We start from the raw sequence: 14,725 nt of genomic DNA, 5'->3' as shown, positions 1-14,725 counted from the left end.
GTTTGTGTTTTTTTTTTTTTTTTACACTTTTTTTGTAACTGTAACTTTTATAACTGTAACCGGTTCCAGGTTCGGGTCTCTCAAAATGCGATGGCATCTTGGGAGACCCTGTGAAAGTGTGCCTAGTCTGTGCAATGCTGTACCCTACGCTAATACTCAACTAGTGAATGGTAGCGTTCAAAACATTCACCAATGCAAAGACCAGGATTGTCAGGACAGGAGGGACAATAATAGCGGGTGTCACGCCTATATCCGCGTTTGCTGCAGACACAACATCTTTTTTGGGGGGGTTCGTTGGGTAGGGGTACTCGGGAGGACATAAAAATGCCTCTCATGCAGCCGACTGCATTTGGTTGGGGATGTGAATGGGGGAAGTACGGGCGCTGCAGAAGTGGTGGGTTCCCAATTAGGATTGGCGAATGCAGCAGGAAGGGCATTATGGGCACGACAGGCCTGTGTTTGTCTTCTTGGTGGCAGCGGGACACTATTTGTGCTTGCCACCTCACCAGCTTGAACTGCACTTATGGGACTCGCCACGTCACCAAGTGTTACTGCAGTGCTGGTTTGACTACGACCGGGGTGTACTAGGCCGCTGGCGCTTGCCAGTTCACTAAAACGCTACCAAAAAAACTGTTAACGATCGCAGGGATCAGGCCTGACTCTACTAACGCTGCAGTTATGCGTTTAGTGTTTTGTAAGTGACAGTGATCGATCGATACTGCACTTGGGTGGGCTGGGCTGGGCCGGGCGGAGGGGCAAAACGCAGGTGCTAGCAGGTATCTGGGCTGATCCCACTAACACTGCGTTTTTGGGAACCCTAAACTGCTGGGGACGCCAGTATAGATCTGATCGGATCAGATCAGATATTGATCAGTTCAGATACTATACCACTAAGGGAGGTGTACGGTGCGTGCGTGGGTGTTAGCGCTACTGGCACTAACCTGACGCTGCCTGGGGCTGGTGCTTGCCAGTTCACCAAAACGCTACCAAAAAAACTGTTAGCGATTGCAGGGATCAGGCCTGACTCTGCGAACGCTGCAGTTATGCGTTTAGTGTTTTGTAAGTGACAGTGATCGATCGATACTGCACTTGGGTGGGCTGGGCTGGGCCGGGCGGAGGGGCAAAACGCAGGTGCTAGCAGGTATCTGGGCTGATCCTGCTAACACTGCGTTTTTGGGAATCCTAAACTGCTGGGGACGCTAGTATAGATCTGATCGGATCAGATATTGATGCGTTCAGATACTATACCACTAAGGGAGGTGTACGGTGCGTGGGTGTTAGCGCTACTGGCACTAACCTGACGCTGCCTGGGGCTGGTGCTTGCCATTTCACCAAAACGCTACCAAAAAAATTGTTAGCGATCGCAGGGATCAGGCCTGACTCTGCGAACGCTGCAGTTATGCGTTTAGTGTTTTGTAAGTGACAGTGATCGATCCATACTGCACTTGGGTGGGCTGGGCCGAGCCGGGCGGAGGGGCAAAATGCAGGTGCTAGCAGGTATCTGGGCTGATCCCGCTAACACTGCGTTTTTGGGAACCCTAAACTGCTGGGGACGCTAGTATAGATCTGATCGGATCAGATATTGATCCGTTCAGATACTATACCACTAAGGGAGGCGTATGCTGCGTGCGTGGGTGTTAGGGGTACTGGCGCTAATCTGACGCTGCCTGGGGCGACGCATATCACCGCCGGGCGATCAGGGGGCTAAATCTTTATTCGGTAATAAACGGCGGGTGCCCTGACACTATAAAAAATAAACAAACTAACCAGCGTCACCCGTAACGGTTATACAGTGATCAGTGGTGAAAGGGTTAACTAGGGGGCAATCAAGGGGTTAAAACATTTATTCGGTAGTATATGGGGGTCCCTGTCGCTATAAAACGCTGACGGCGAACCTAAATATTTACCTCACTAACTAGCGTCACCAGCGACACTAATACAGCGATCAGAAAAATGATCGCTTGGCGACACTGGTGACAGGGGGTGATCAAGGGGTTAAAACTTTATTAGGGGGGGTTAGGGGGGTATCCTAGACCTAAAGGGGGCCTAACACTCACTGCCCTAACACTGTAACTGTCACAAACTGACACCAATACAGTAATCAGAAAAAAAAAAAAAAAAACAGCTTGGTGTCAGTTTGTGACAGAAGGGGGGGGGGTGATTGGGGGGTGATCGGGGTGTTTTGTGTGCCTGGCATGTTCTACTGTGTGTGTGTGTGTTGGTGCACTCACATTGCAGTCTTCTCTCCTCGGCCCGGAACGGAAAATACCGAGCCGAGGAGAGATGACATCATTTCCTCTGCCTCTGTGTACAATACAGAGGCAGGGAAATGATCCCATTGGCTGGGAGCGATCGCGAGGGGGGGGCCACGAATGGATGGCCTCCCCCTCACCACCGATCGCCGTGGGAGATTTGCCGACCGCCGCAGGCACCGGGGGGGGTCCGATCGGACCCCCCACCCACGGGCAGGCAAGGACGTACCTGTAAGTCCTTTTGCCTGCCCGTGCCATTCTGCCGACGTATATAGTCGTGCGGCGGTCGGCAAGTGGTTAAAGGGTAGCTCCACTTTCGGGGGGGAGAGGTGGCAAATAAAAAAAAAATAATAATAATAATAATATATAGGGCTGGGGAAAAAATAGATTTAAATCTTGAAACGAGTTGAGAGGTCAAATCGATTCAAAATGTAAGCAAATCGATTATTTTTAGATTTTTTTTTTTTTTTTTTTTTTCACCGCGCCGGTCCTGAGGAACTGCGGGCAGGAGTTTTTAGGCGAGTCCGCGGCTTCGGCCTAATCCACGAGGCCAGACGCTGCGGACTAGGCCAAAGCCGCGGCCTCGCTTAAAAACTCTTGCCCGCAGCTCCTCAAGACCGGCGCGGAGTCCAAAAAAAAAAACTCGATTCAAATCGTGAATCGAGTTTTTTTTTTTTTTTTTAAAGAATCGCTGATTTTTTTTTTTTTTTTTTTTTTTTTTTTTTAGAAACTCTCCCAGCCCTAATAATATATACAATTGCCTCACAAGTCATTTTGTATTTGAATGTTCTTAAAAATTACCTTTCATTTTCTGCAGCATTGTAACTTTCTGTAAATGCAATGAACTATGGCTACCTGGAGTTGTTCTGTACACAAAATGTGTACAGAATGTTTCCCAGAAACCTAATTTCCTGCTTATGTGATTGGCTCGCTGATTTTCCCATAAGTCTGCACTAAGATACAAGTCAGATTTCAGGCATCCCCTGCAACAAAAATGTCATTTTTGGTGGGATACTCCCAATAGGAAATCACGTCTAAAGGAATGCAGGCCCTGCAGTTTTCCTCATTGGAGCCCTGTAGGTGCAGCAGCTGAATGATTCTAAAACCACTCCCATTAGATTCACTTTCCACATTGGCACAGACAAACACACAGCGCTGCCCCTTCTGCATGATGTTCTTCTGCATCTTTTTCTCTTTCCTCTTCTCCATGTTTTATTTTTTCCTGCCTCCTCTCTTCTCCCCTTAGGCTATAATCTGCTCCCTTTGTCTCCCATTTTCCATCCTGCTGTTTGTGATGTACTTTTGCTCCACTCTCCTTGCTCATTCATGATCCAGTCCCGCTTGCGCATTCTTTCACTTAGGTTCTCTCACCTCTACTGTTCATTTTATATGTCCTGTTCTGCTCCTCAGATCTCCCAGCTGTCACTAATCTACTTTACATAACAAAACACCTCCATCTTCCTCTGACCATCAGACCTACAGTATGTGTTTCACATCTTCCTGTTTCTTCTACAAGCTCCCTTTTAAGATATCCACTATGCCTAGAGTTGCCACCTCATCCCTTTAAACCTGAACACTTTTGAATTACACAGGTACTGAGGCTAATTTAATGCAGATAAGGCACCAAGTGAGTTTAATTACCACCTTAACCAGCCACAGAACCTGTGTAATTAATGTGTGTTCGGTTTTAAAGGGATGAGGTGGCAATCCTAACTAGAGGTCGACTGATATATCGGCCGATATTTGGCCTTTTTTAAGAAATCGGCATTGGCCGATTTTTGTACAAATTCGGCCAATTGCCTCCCTTCCCCACACTCCACTGACAGAGCCGCTCAGTGTGTGAAACTGATTTGCAACTGAATGCAGAAAGAGAGACAGAGAGAGGAGCTGTCAGAATGCAGCATGATGTTGGAGGTGGTGGTCCCGGGGTGGGCGGGACCCAGCTATCAAACACCAGCCAATGGGATGGGATCTGGGCGGGCCGCTACGTGTATGTAGCTCGGCCCACTTTCTTAAGCAGCCCAATCATTGGCTGGTGTTTTAATAGCTGCAGGGCCCTGCCCACCCCGGATCCCGCCCACCTCCAACATCACGCTGAATTCTGACAGCTGGTCTCTCTCTGCATTCAGTTACATATAGTGTAACGTGAAAGTGACAAATCGGCCCAGTGCCACCTGCCAGTGCCAATCAGTGCCACATGTCAGTGCAAACTGCCAGTGCCAATCGCCAGTGTCAATCAGTGGCAACCATTGCCACCTGCCAAAAAAAGAAAAATCGGCTTAAAATATCGGCCGCAAAAATTGGCATTATATATCAGTCATCAGCCGCCCCGATTTCTAAATATCGGCATCGGCCAGAGAAAAACCCATATTGGTTGACCTCTATCCCTAATTATGTCTGCATTTCACTTACCTCTGTCATCCATGTCTGAGATCCTAATGCATTTTCTGCCTTTTTACTTCACCACTAGCTCCTGTCCCTCCTCCCTCGTTATAACCGACTTGCATTTCCCCATAATCGTCAAGTCTTGCCCCCCACCCTCCACCACTGGCTTCCAATCTGGATCTTTCATATTTCACCATAAGCATGTGTGCAAATCTGCTAAATCGTTAAATCTGATTTCCTGCTATTATAGGAGCATCTTAAAGAGTCCCTGTCATCAGGCCATTCATTAAAAGTTATAGGGGGCGGGGGGGGGATGCCAAAGGAGCTTGGCCAGCACAGATAATGATTAGGCACTCCTACAAAAGAAGAGAGTTAAGGTGAGGGAGGGGTCTGTACTAGCGCATTGATTCCTTCTTGAAGTAGTCAAATTTGTTAGCAAGTTCAGTGGCACATTGCAAGTAAAAATAAAAAATCAATAAGCATTTAAAATACTTGATCCCCCAAATCTCTGTTAAAAGGAAAAAAAAAATACTTGATCTCCCCCCACCTCCTTCCCAACAGCCAAGCGAGAGATTAAAATCCTCAACCCACCCTCACCTTCTCGCTGTTTACTTCTGATTGTGATACAGAACTATTCTAATCCAAAATTGGCACACTTCTCCTGATTACTTCTGGAATACCAAAGAACATTTTCCACATACCTTCTGTTTACAGTCTTTGGCATGAAACAAGATTTAAGACTTTTCATCCTCCATGTGATTTACTTAATTAGTTTGTATCCATTAAAGTGAATCCATGAAGAAGATTATGGGATTAAAATTAAACCTGGAATGAGATGTAGTGTGGATTATCTAATTCCATTGCAATTGCATTAAAAGGCTACTCTGTTATTTTCTAAAGAAAACAAAGGAGGAGACTGGAAACCTATATTTAGCAATGCAAGAAAAATGTAGCATTTTATTGTATTTTTAGCACCAAACTGGTGTCTTAACAGCTGTTTTTCTGCACATTTGACTGGAGCTCATTGCTGACAAATAAGGAATGCAGATCTATTGTGCACGAAGATGCTACTTTTGTAGCTTCTCTTTATAGCTTTTTTAATGGTGTGTTTGTTAGTATGATTCGTACATTTCTTTATGTTTAAAAAATGATTTTTCTTTTTAAATTGTAGATCAGTTACTACTGCAAGTGCTTCGATTACACGAAAAGTCTTGTTCCCACCTATTCTTCCTCCACAACGACCCTTTCGGGTGTCTAACAGTAATAGGAGCCGACGGAATGGCATTGTAGCAAGTACATTAAAGGAACTCATCGAAAAGGTGTGCGTTTAGTGTGCTCTTTTTCCAAAATGGCTGGTTTTGACATTTGCAAATAATAGATGTTTAAATGAATGTTGAAGTTTTGCAGCTGTTACCATTCATCACAGTTCGTCTTATGCAAGAAATCATTTTTTTTTTCTCTTCTGATTTTTATTTATCTTTATTTCATATAATTTATATGATATGACATTATGTATATGATTTATTATTTCATATACATTGTTTCTTTGTTTCCTTTTCACTTTTCAGTTGTGTCAGTTCATTTGTTGTTAAAAATTGTGATAAAATACTAAAGCACTGCTATATATGTAAAATTAACAGTGTAAAAAAAAAAAAACAATGCGGAACAGCTGCACCATTGAAATGGTCTTAAAACTTTAAACAAAATAGTAAATTGAGAGAACGGTGCACTTATTTCATCATACAAATACAACATACCATAAAAAACATAATTGCACAAAGTCTCCTAAATCAATACATTAAAATATATAACAAACTGTGCGTATAAATTCCTCTATAGCAAATTAATAGTAACTTCTTAAAGTGGGTGCAAACCCACTTAAAAAAAAAAATAATAGAAACGAACACCTCCAAGTCAAAGGCATAATGAGCTAGTATACATAGCATACTAGCTCACTATGTAATACTCGCCTGAGATCGAAGCTCTCGCTGTGGTGCCCGTACACAGCACCGGCCGGGAATATCACTCCTGGGGGGTCACTTCCGGGTATCGCGGCTCCGGCTCTGTGAAGTAACCCCCGGGAGTGCGCGCGGTAACAGCACACTCACTAAAGCAACGGCACATACGTGCTATTTCTTCAGTTTGTGTCAGTGTGGATGTGCCGATGATGTCGGCAAATACAGGGGATATCTTCTAAACCGTGCATATCTGCGTAGATATCTGCTCTTGTAAATTCCACACCACTCAAAGTTAAAAAACCCTTCTCCCACTGGTCTCTTTTTTTTTTTTTCTTTTGGACCTTGAATCCTGCTCTACATCCCCTCTTGGACTTCTTCTGTCCACTTTCTATTCTTGTCTCAGGTGTGTTCTCTCCCATCTCCCTGGTCTAAAAAATGACGCGGGGTTCCCTCCTTCGTATTGATCCCTGAGGGGTTCATGCCTGTTGTAAGTCGGTATAGGGCTACTTCTTGGATCCTTGTACTGATTGTGACTCCCTTGCTGATTTGTATTGATAATCTCTCTGTTCTCTAGGTCCCTGATTGTAATATCCTTGATTACCTTAATTGTTATAATTATATTGTGGATTCCTTGGTCTATTTATTATTTCTATTATGCCAGTTTGGATTACCGTTATTTTTCCAATAAGGTCTTCTTGGTGATTTAACCCAAGGTTTGGGATTGCCTCTATTCTGCCACCATGGTTGAGGTGTATGGGGTCCTGAATATTGCTGTTCACTAGGGTCTTGTCTTGGAGGTTCTGGTGCCCTATGTGGTTCTCTGATGGGGTGGAGATGCATACCTCCCTCTCAGGTGTAGAAATAATGAATGCTAGGTTGCCTGATCTCAGATTCAACTGCCATTTTAAAAACTTGATTTAACTTGTAATCATTGGAGTCACTAGCATATTTTTTGTTTTACCTCTTAAAACTGATTTAACTGATTAGTTAGGGATGTAAATTGTGACGATTCTTTATGAGTTTCAAGTTTATCCTTGAACTCAGCCAATTGCTGATTTGTATTGGTCATTTTCCTGTGTTTTTTCTTTTTTAGAACAAAATGCAAAATATCAAGACCCTTTTTATTAAATAATTACAACATTTTCCCATATCATTATTATTATTTCTATTTTATTTTTTGAGGTCCATTGGCACTGTTTTTACAATGCATTTATGGTAACCGCCAGCAATCACCTGTTGCCTAGTGTTGCCTTGAGATCCTGTTGGACTGCCTAGGGAGGAAATTACATTTAGTGCACGCACAGTCAGCCAGTTTCTGGTTTTCCTGAAGCGCATGCCTCTGGCTAACAAAGCGCATGATGTTAACCACTTCAGCTCCGGAAGGTTTTACCCCCTTCCTGACCAGGCCATTTTTTGCTATACTGCACTGTGTTGCTTTAACTGGCAATTGCGTGGCTGTGCAACACACTACCCAAATAAAATTATTGCCCTTTTTTTCCCCCCACAAATAGAGCTTTCTTTTGGTGGTTTTTGATCACCTCTTTGTTTTTTTTTTATTTTTTGCGCTATAAACAAAAAAAGACCTGTCTACCAGATCTTAAGTAGACAGCCCCTCCTTAGCGTCAGCATCCAGGCCCTTAAGTTGCCCCCCTGAGGCCTCACGAATGACAAGCACATGGCAGCACTGCCCTGGAGAGCCGCAAGCCCCCCTGGCGGGACTAATCCTCTCCAAGAAAAGACCCAGAGCCCAGCGTGCTCAGAGAATATATACAGTCTCCCAGCATGCCATCAGGGCTCTGCTCCCTGGGATTGGCCAGGGCTGTATAAATAATCATACTGCCATCTGCATAGCTCCACACTTCTGATCCAGAAAGTTCTCGCAGCTTTTCTAGACAGCATAGCAGACTAGCAGCAAGTGAGAACCCTGAGTAGACCTAATGCAGCAATTGCAGCTACACTGATTTACAGTTTGACAAACTAAATTTACCTATCAAAACACAGCTCCACAAAACAGTGAGCCAAAACTAAATCTATCCAATTCTAGCACCTACCTAGGAGGATGCTACACACAAAAATGCAGCTTTTCGTATATTGATGTCTGGAATAGCCTACAGCATATACATTTTTTTTTTTTTTTTTTTTTTTTTTTTTTTTCATAGAGTAGGGGTAAGGTTAAACCTGCTGTCAGGTGTTCTGTGATCTACAATATGTCTAATTAGGCATATTTTTCTTAATTTCCCATCATTTAAACTCAGCAGGAAGTTGGAGGATATCTTTAAAATGCGAACAAGTGGGCCTCTTTGGAAGATTTCCCCTCTATTCCTCTTCTGGTGTTGACTCAAAACTTTATATCTGCTGTATCCTCACTGTTATTCCTGGTGACAATGGGGATCAGGACAATTCGAAAGAGTGACTCTCCTACTGGATACACAGACAACAACAAAAACCTAACAGGGGTTGTATCCCCTCATTCTCTCCAAGTCATTAAAAGAAGTTTTAACAATAGTTAAACTTTAACCAGAAACAATTTTTTTCAGATAAACATCTTTTTCTCTAACTAGAGACACTAGGATTGGGAATAGTCTTCCAGCTTCTGAGGCTTGAATCCCCGTGTCTTGTTTCTTTACCATTTTGGAAATGCTAATGTACAGCACCTCTCTTTAAGCTTTTGTAGTCCAACCTATTGTTTATATTAAAACCGTTATGGTGTGTGTGTTATATATATATATATATATATATATATTATAATTTTTTCTTTTTTCATTTTCAGTGAAAATTTTTAACATTTTTAAAATTTGATTTCTTCTCAACACAATGTGCATATCCCCAAATATTTGGCCCAAAATATAACCAATAAAGACTGCTGAATAAAATATCAGGAAAGTGTGATTTATATTAATAGGTTTTTTTTTTGTAACTTGGAGGAATGTAAAAGCTCAAAGTTAACATTTGCATTTTACTTTATTCACCTTTTCAATGTGACTTTGCAATGCGCAAAGGAAAAAAAAAATGTGTTTAAATTCTAGAAGGAACATTAAACCATGTTGGCGTTAGGGAGGACACGATTGGCATAAAGACTTCTTTTTCACAGGTGTGCAAACATTAAACATGTGGATAACATTGTGTTCACTTATGTGGGAGATTTTTTTTTTTTTTTTCTTGTTCTCGAAGCCTGGTCATACATTGTAAAATTTTCTTGTACAACATTCCTTTTAGATTTACCAAAACCATATAATATGAGGTCAAACCTAAACACTTTCTATTTGTATGTAATCAGGCAAGTCCTTGCACTACACAGTTGAAGGTAAATCTAAATAAAATTGAATAAGAAAATTGTATGGTGTATGGCCAGCTTAACACTTTTTTTTTTTTTTTTTTTTTTCATTATGGGGGTCTAGAGAAAAGTTGGTGGACACACGATCTACACTCACATGCCCCCCTTCCCCATGCATCTGTGCAGCAGCAGGTCACACCTAATATTGATCTATAGATTAATATAGGAGTGATCTGCTGCTATAGATAGAGGCATGTAAGGCCACAATCAAACCAGCAATTGGGACCTGGAGCGACTAGTAGCGGCAGGAATCTAGAGATTCCTGTTGCGGCTCTTGGCAGGTAAATGTGGCTACCGGCCTCATACACTATAACAGCAGGTTGTTGGTGGCCGCAGCAATTTGCTTTTGTCCGCACAGCCAGCCATTACCTGTGGTGATCACTGCTAGACGCATTTTGTGTGGGACCAGCAGCAATCGCTGCGGATAATCGCTGGCCCTTTTCCCACTCTCAACACACATGGGTTTCTATCCTACATCCAAACTTTCTGAGATGGGAATGAGGGAACCCTTTAGCAAAAAGTGTGTAGGCAAGACACACCCTACAACCTTCAAACTTTCTGAGATGGGAATAAGGGAACCCTTTAGCAAAAAGTGTGTAGGCAAGACACACCCTACCACCTTCGTAGTTATGTGGACCATTAAGAATTATTAAAGGAGAAGTATGGCCAAGTTCTTTCGCAGCACTTTTTTTTGTAATCAGCTGATAGCGGGTTAAAGTGGTTGTTGGCTGATGTCACGGGGCCAGTCAAGGCTCTGCAGGGATTCTGACAGTACTGTCTGAATGCGCCCAGATACCTGATCGGCCGCTGGCTCATCCTCTCAGTGCACTGCTGAGAGGCTGAGCCAGCCACTCCCACCCCCTCCACAGCCCCGCACTACAATGAACACTGGAGGGGTAGAACACAGAGCGGACCTGAGAACAGATCCTAGGAAATATGGGGAAGGCTGCCAATGTGATGACATGCTCATGTGCTTCAAAAAATGTGGGTTGTGTGATTAAAAATTGCCCACTTACAACACACAAATCTTGGTGTACAACAAAACAACACTTTGCAGGAGCCAATACATTCTATATAAAATATATATATCCACACATGTATATTTAATATTATTTTATTAATATTTTATAATTTTTTTTGAGCTGCCAGTTTTTTCTTTCATGTTCTGTTTTTTTTCCTACCTTTTGACAGGCCATTAATACATTATTCATAACTGCTGGCGTGGTGACACTTGTATTGGAGGAAGATGGTACTGTTGTTGACACTGAGGAGTTCTTCCAGTCTCTGGAGGATAACACAAACTTTCTACTCCTTGAAGGAGGTCAGAAATGGACACAGGTGTGTTTTCAGTCTTTAGGAGTTGGGTAGTCAGCGGTGTGCCATCTGATCTATTAACATGTGGTGATAGTATATTGTGTATCCATAAATTTCCCTTGGTATCTGTTCATTTGGTCACCAGCATCTTATTCACCAAAGCCGTACAACGAGCAATCGGACATGAGATGCAACTTACTAAGCTATAACAGGTTTTCTGCCATAAGGTATGTTTGTGTTTGTTTTTGTTTTGTTTTTTGTTTTGTTTTTGGCATGTGAATACTTTTTATACATTACTTTTCTGCTTTTTAGCTGTGTTGCTAAAAATGATCTTTATGGGCCTGGCACAAAAAAATAAAAGAAATTGGTGTGTGGGGTATTAATAATAATAATAATAATAATAATAATAATAAATATTATTATTATTATTATTATTATTATTATTATTAAACCAATCATCTGTGATCAATGAACTGATCTCACCACAGGGAATTTTGAATTACTGTTGCTAAGCTGCTAGGTTTTAATTGCTTCGCCATTCATGTCCTATATGCATCTTTACTTGTTGAACTGCCTTATGTATTTAGCGTATATAAACCCAAAAAACGAAATATAATATATTGTAGCTTGCCAGGTTCTAGATTAGGTAGATGCCTTTGTTATCTGTTACATGGTGAATTAACAGAACTAGCAGTTTGCACAAGCTATGATTCTTTGTGATTTAGTTCAAACTTACAAAAAGTGGCACTACATTTATGGCAAGATCAGCGGGCATTTTCTTTACTGGCTGAAAATATACTTGGCCTGAAAAATGAAAATGAATGCAGCCACCACGTCTAAGGACTGGTAAGCTGCAAAAAAAAATTGTTTTTGTGTTTGGGTACATTTAAGAAAGTTTTGGGGCTTTATTTTTAAATATTGCCACTAGGTGGCAGAGAGAGACTTCTAAAGCTAGCAAATATTTTAGCAGACTGTTATATCCATAATTTAGTGTGGACCATTAGAAAGCACAATTTTCATGCATTCCATCATGTTCTTTTTCATCATCTTTTGCTTTTCTATATATTGCATGTAATGGAGATGTATAGGCAAAACACAGAATTAATGACCTGTTTTGTTCATTATGAAGTCATTTTAACCGAACTTTGAATAATGCTGTTTTTAAATCCTTAGGAAAGAAAAGCTACACATTCAGCGCAAAAACCATACAAAAAAGGAATCGCAAACCTTACCGTAGACTTATACAAGTTACATCCTAGGGATTTTTTAGGCTGTTTGAATGTACAGGCAACGTTTTATGAAATGTATACCGTGACCTGTGATATCCAGTGCCTGGGAGCCAAGAAGGTTCTACGGTGAGTGGCTACATGATGTCAACTAACCATTATAGCAAAATGTAAGGAAATCTATTTAATGGACTGTACATGGCGTATTGGCTTTTTTTTTCTCTTTCAGCATAGATAAGATAAATGTTATAGTATAAGGGCTCATTCACACGTGTCCGCTCTGGTGTGTGTCACATAACATGTATTGAGTATTTTGAGAGGAGCTATGCCAGCCCATCAATTTTTTTTAACGTAGAGCAGACCGGAAAATGTACCTGTACCTTTTTTCCAACACAACTCGCCAAAACACATGGTAGTGGGTTAACTCATGTTAGTGTGCTGTGGCGGTGCATTGGGCTGCCATCAAACACTTGTGAGTTGCAGTAAAGGGCACTTTATAACAACATAAGGGTGTAAAGCCATTCTGTGACGGAAAAGTAACCGTTGGAGGACACCACTTTGCTGGCTGTCATGCTGACCTAGTAGTAACGTCACAGACCTGGAACAGGTAAGCAGATAATGAATTTTGATGTCATGATCAGTTTTCTGGTCCATGTGTTTGTTCCAGTACTAAAGTACTAATGCCACAGACAGTCAGGCATCTAGTATTTTCAGAAGCGTGTTAGCCAGTGCAGCCCCATTATTTCTCAGAGTACAATTTTATATATATATATATATATATATATATATATATATATATTTATATTTAATAATATTAATTTATCAATACAGGGATTTTTTTTCTGCCGGCAACTATGGCAGCCCTCTCTGCTCCGACCGGTCATGTAACACATTAGCCGGTAGAGGAAGTTTTCTGCCTCTACCGCCTTCTCAATACTAGCCCTGGTGAGTCCTGCCCTCGATCAGGTCAGGTCTCAGCACTGCAGCTGCTTGTGGCGATCCAAGAGCCAGCTTACATCCCCGCCTGCTGCTGCTGGATTTTGGCAGAGAGGAGAGGTGGGGGAGGATTTTTGGCAGAGAGGAGAGGTGGGGGAGGATTTTTGGCTGAGCGGTTGGGGGGGGGGGGGGGGGGGATCTTGCAGAGAGGAGAACTTGAAAAGTGTGTGGGGGGGAGAGGGGTGTTTATGCAGAGAGGAGAGCAGGTGGGTGGAGATTTGTGCAGAGGGGATATCTGTTCAGAGAGAACTGGGAAAGGGGGAGATTTATGCAGAGGTGAGAGCTGCAGAAGGCAGGTTGTGCAAACAGAGCTGTAGAGGATGGAACAGATTGTACAGAGGTGAGAGCTGTGGGGGTCACTTTGGGTGTAGATGTGTAACATGGGGGTGCAGAAGGGGGCGGAGATAATGAGAATGAGGGTGCAGAGGTGAGTTGGGGACTGGGGTTGTAAGCTGTGGTTGAAGGGGTGGATGGGGGGGTTGCTAAGGTTAACTGGATAGGAGTGCAGAGCTGAGCTGTGGACATGGGGGGAAAAAAAGAGGTAATCTGTGAATGTGGGTTGCAGAGGCAAGCTGTGGATGGAGGACACAGAGGTAAGCAAAGAGGTGTGCAGAGGTAAGAATTTGATGGGTACTTTGAGGGGGGATACTTGAGGGAAGGGGGTTTTGCTTGGGGAAGACCAGGGAAATTTGCTGCGGGACAGTAAAGCATACAGAGTTCAGAGACCAAAAGTATGTAATGTATGGCCCTGCATGCAGGGTACAGTGGTGAGAATTTTGTAACATACCTTGTAAATTACATATTCAAGAACCGCTATACTCTGTATGCTGTGCTGTATGTTGCATATCTTTTACAGTGTATGTTACATATTAAATGCTGTACTCTGTACAATGGGTTCTGCGTTACATATGACTGAGCCCTGCATTCTGTATGCTGGACTGCATATTACATATGCTTTATTGCTGTGCGCTGGGCTATATGTTCCATATCCCTGACCCCTGCTCTCTGTAGAAAGGGCTATATGTTGCATGTTCCTGAGCAAAAGGGACGCTTCGCATTGAATATAAGTACTGTCCCTTTTGCTGATTGTTTTTTTTCTGCACCCTGTGTGATACGCACTTCTCAAAACTGCACAATACAGACTCCTGAGACCTGTGTGTTATGCATTCCTGAGTCTTGTACTTTGTGTGTTACATATTCCTGCACCATATGCATTGTGCGATGCGCAGTTCTAAACCTAAACTCATTATCATTATTTGT

At 42.4% G+C, this 14,725-nt stretch overlaps 1 protein-coding gene across 3 annotated transcripts in view; it reads left to right on the top strand.

Moving 5' to 3' along the window:
• The window catches only part of CIDEA (cell death inducing DFFA like effector a), a 68,581-nt gene that overhangs the window by 17,593 nt on the left and 36,263 nt on the right, over positions 1-14,725 (top strand). For all 3 annotated transcript variants that reach the window (XM_073631317.1, XM_073631314.1, XM_073631316.1), the window contains exons 2-4: positions 5,809-5,956; positions 11,121-11,267; positions 12,417-12,598. In XM_073631317.1, the coding sequence (XP_073487418.1) occupies positions 5,809-5,956; positions 11,121-11,267; positions 12,417-12,598 (477 nt within the window). The remainder of the gene's footprint in view (positions 1-5,808; positions 5,957-11,120; positions 11,268-12,416; positions 12,599-14,725) is intronic.

Source organism: Aquarana catesbeiana, linkage group LG05 (assembly GCF_042186555.1).
Source record: "Aquarana catesbeiana isolate 2022-GZ linkage group LG05, ASM4218655v1, whole genome shotgun sequence".
In the NCBI taxonomy this organism is placed as follows: Eukaryota; Metazoa; Chordata; class Amphibia; order Anura; family Ranidae; genus Aquarana; species Aquarana catesbeiana.
Note: the sequence above shows the minus strand (reverse complement) of the source record. Positions and strands in the feature narration are given on the sequence as shown.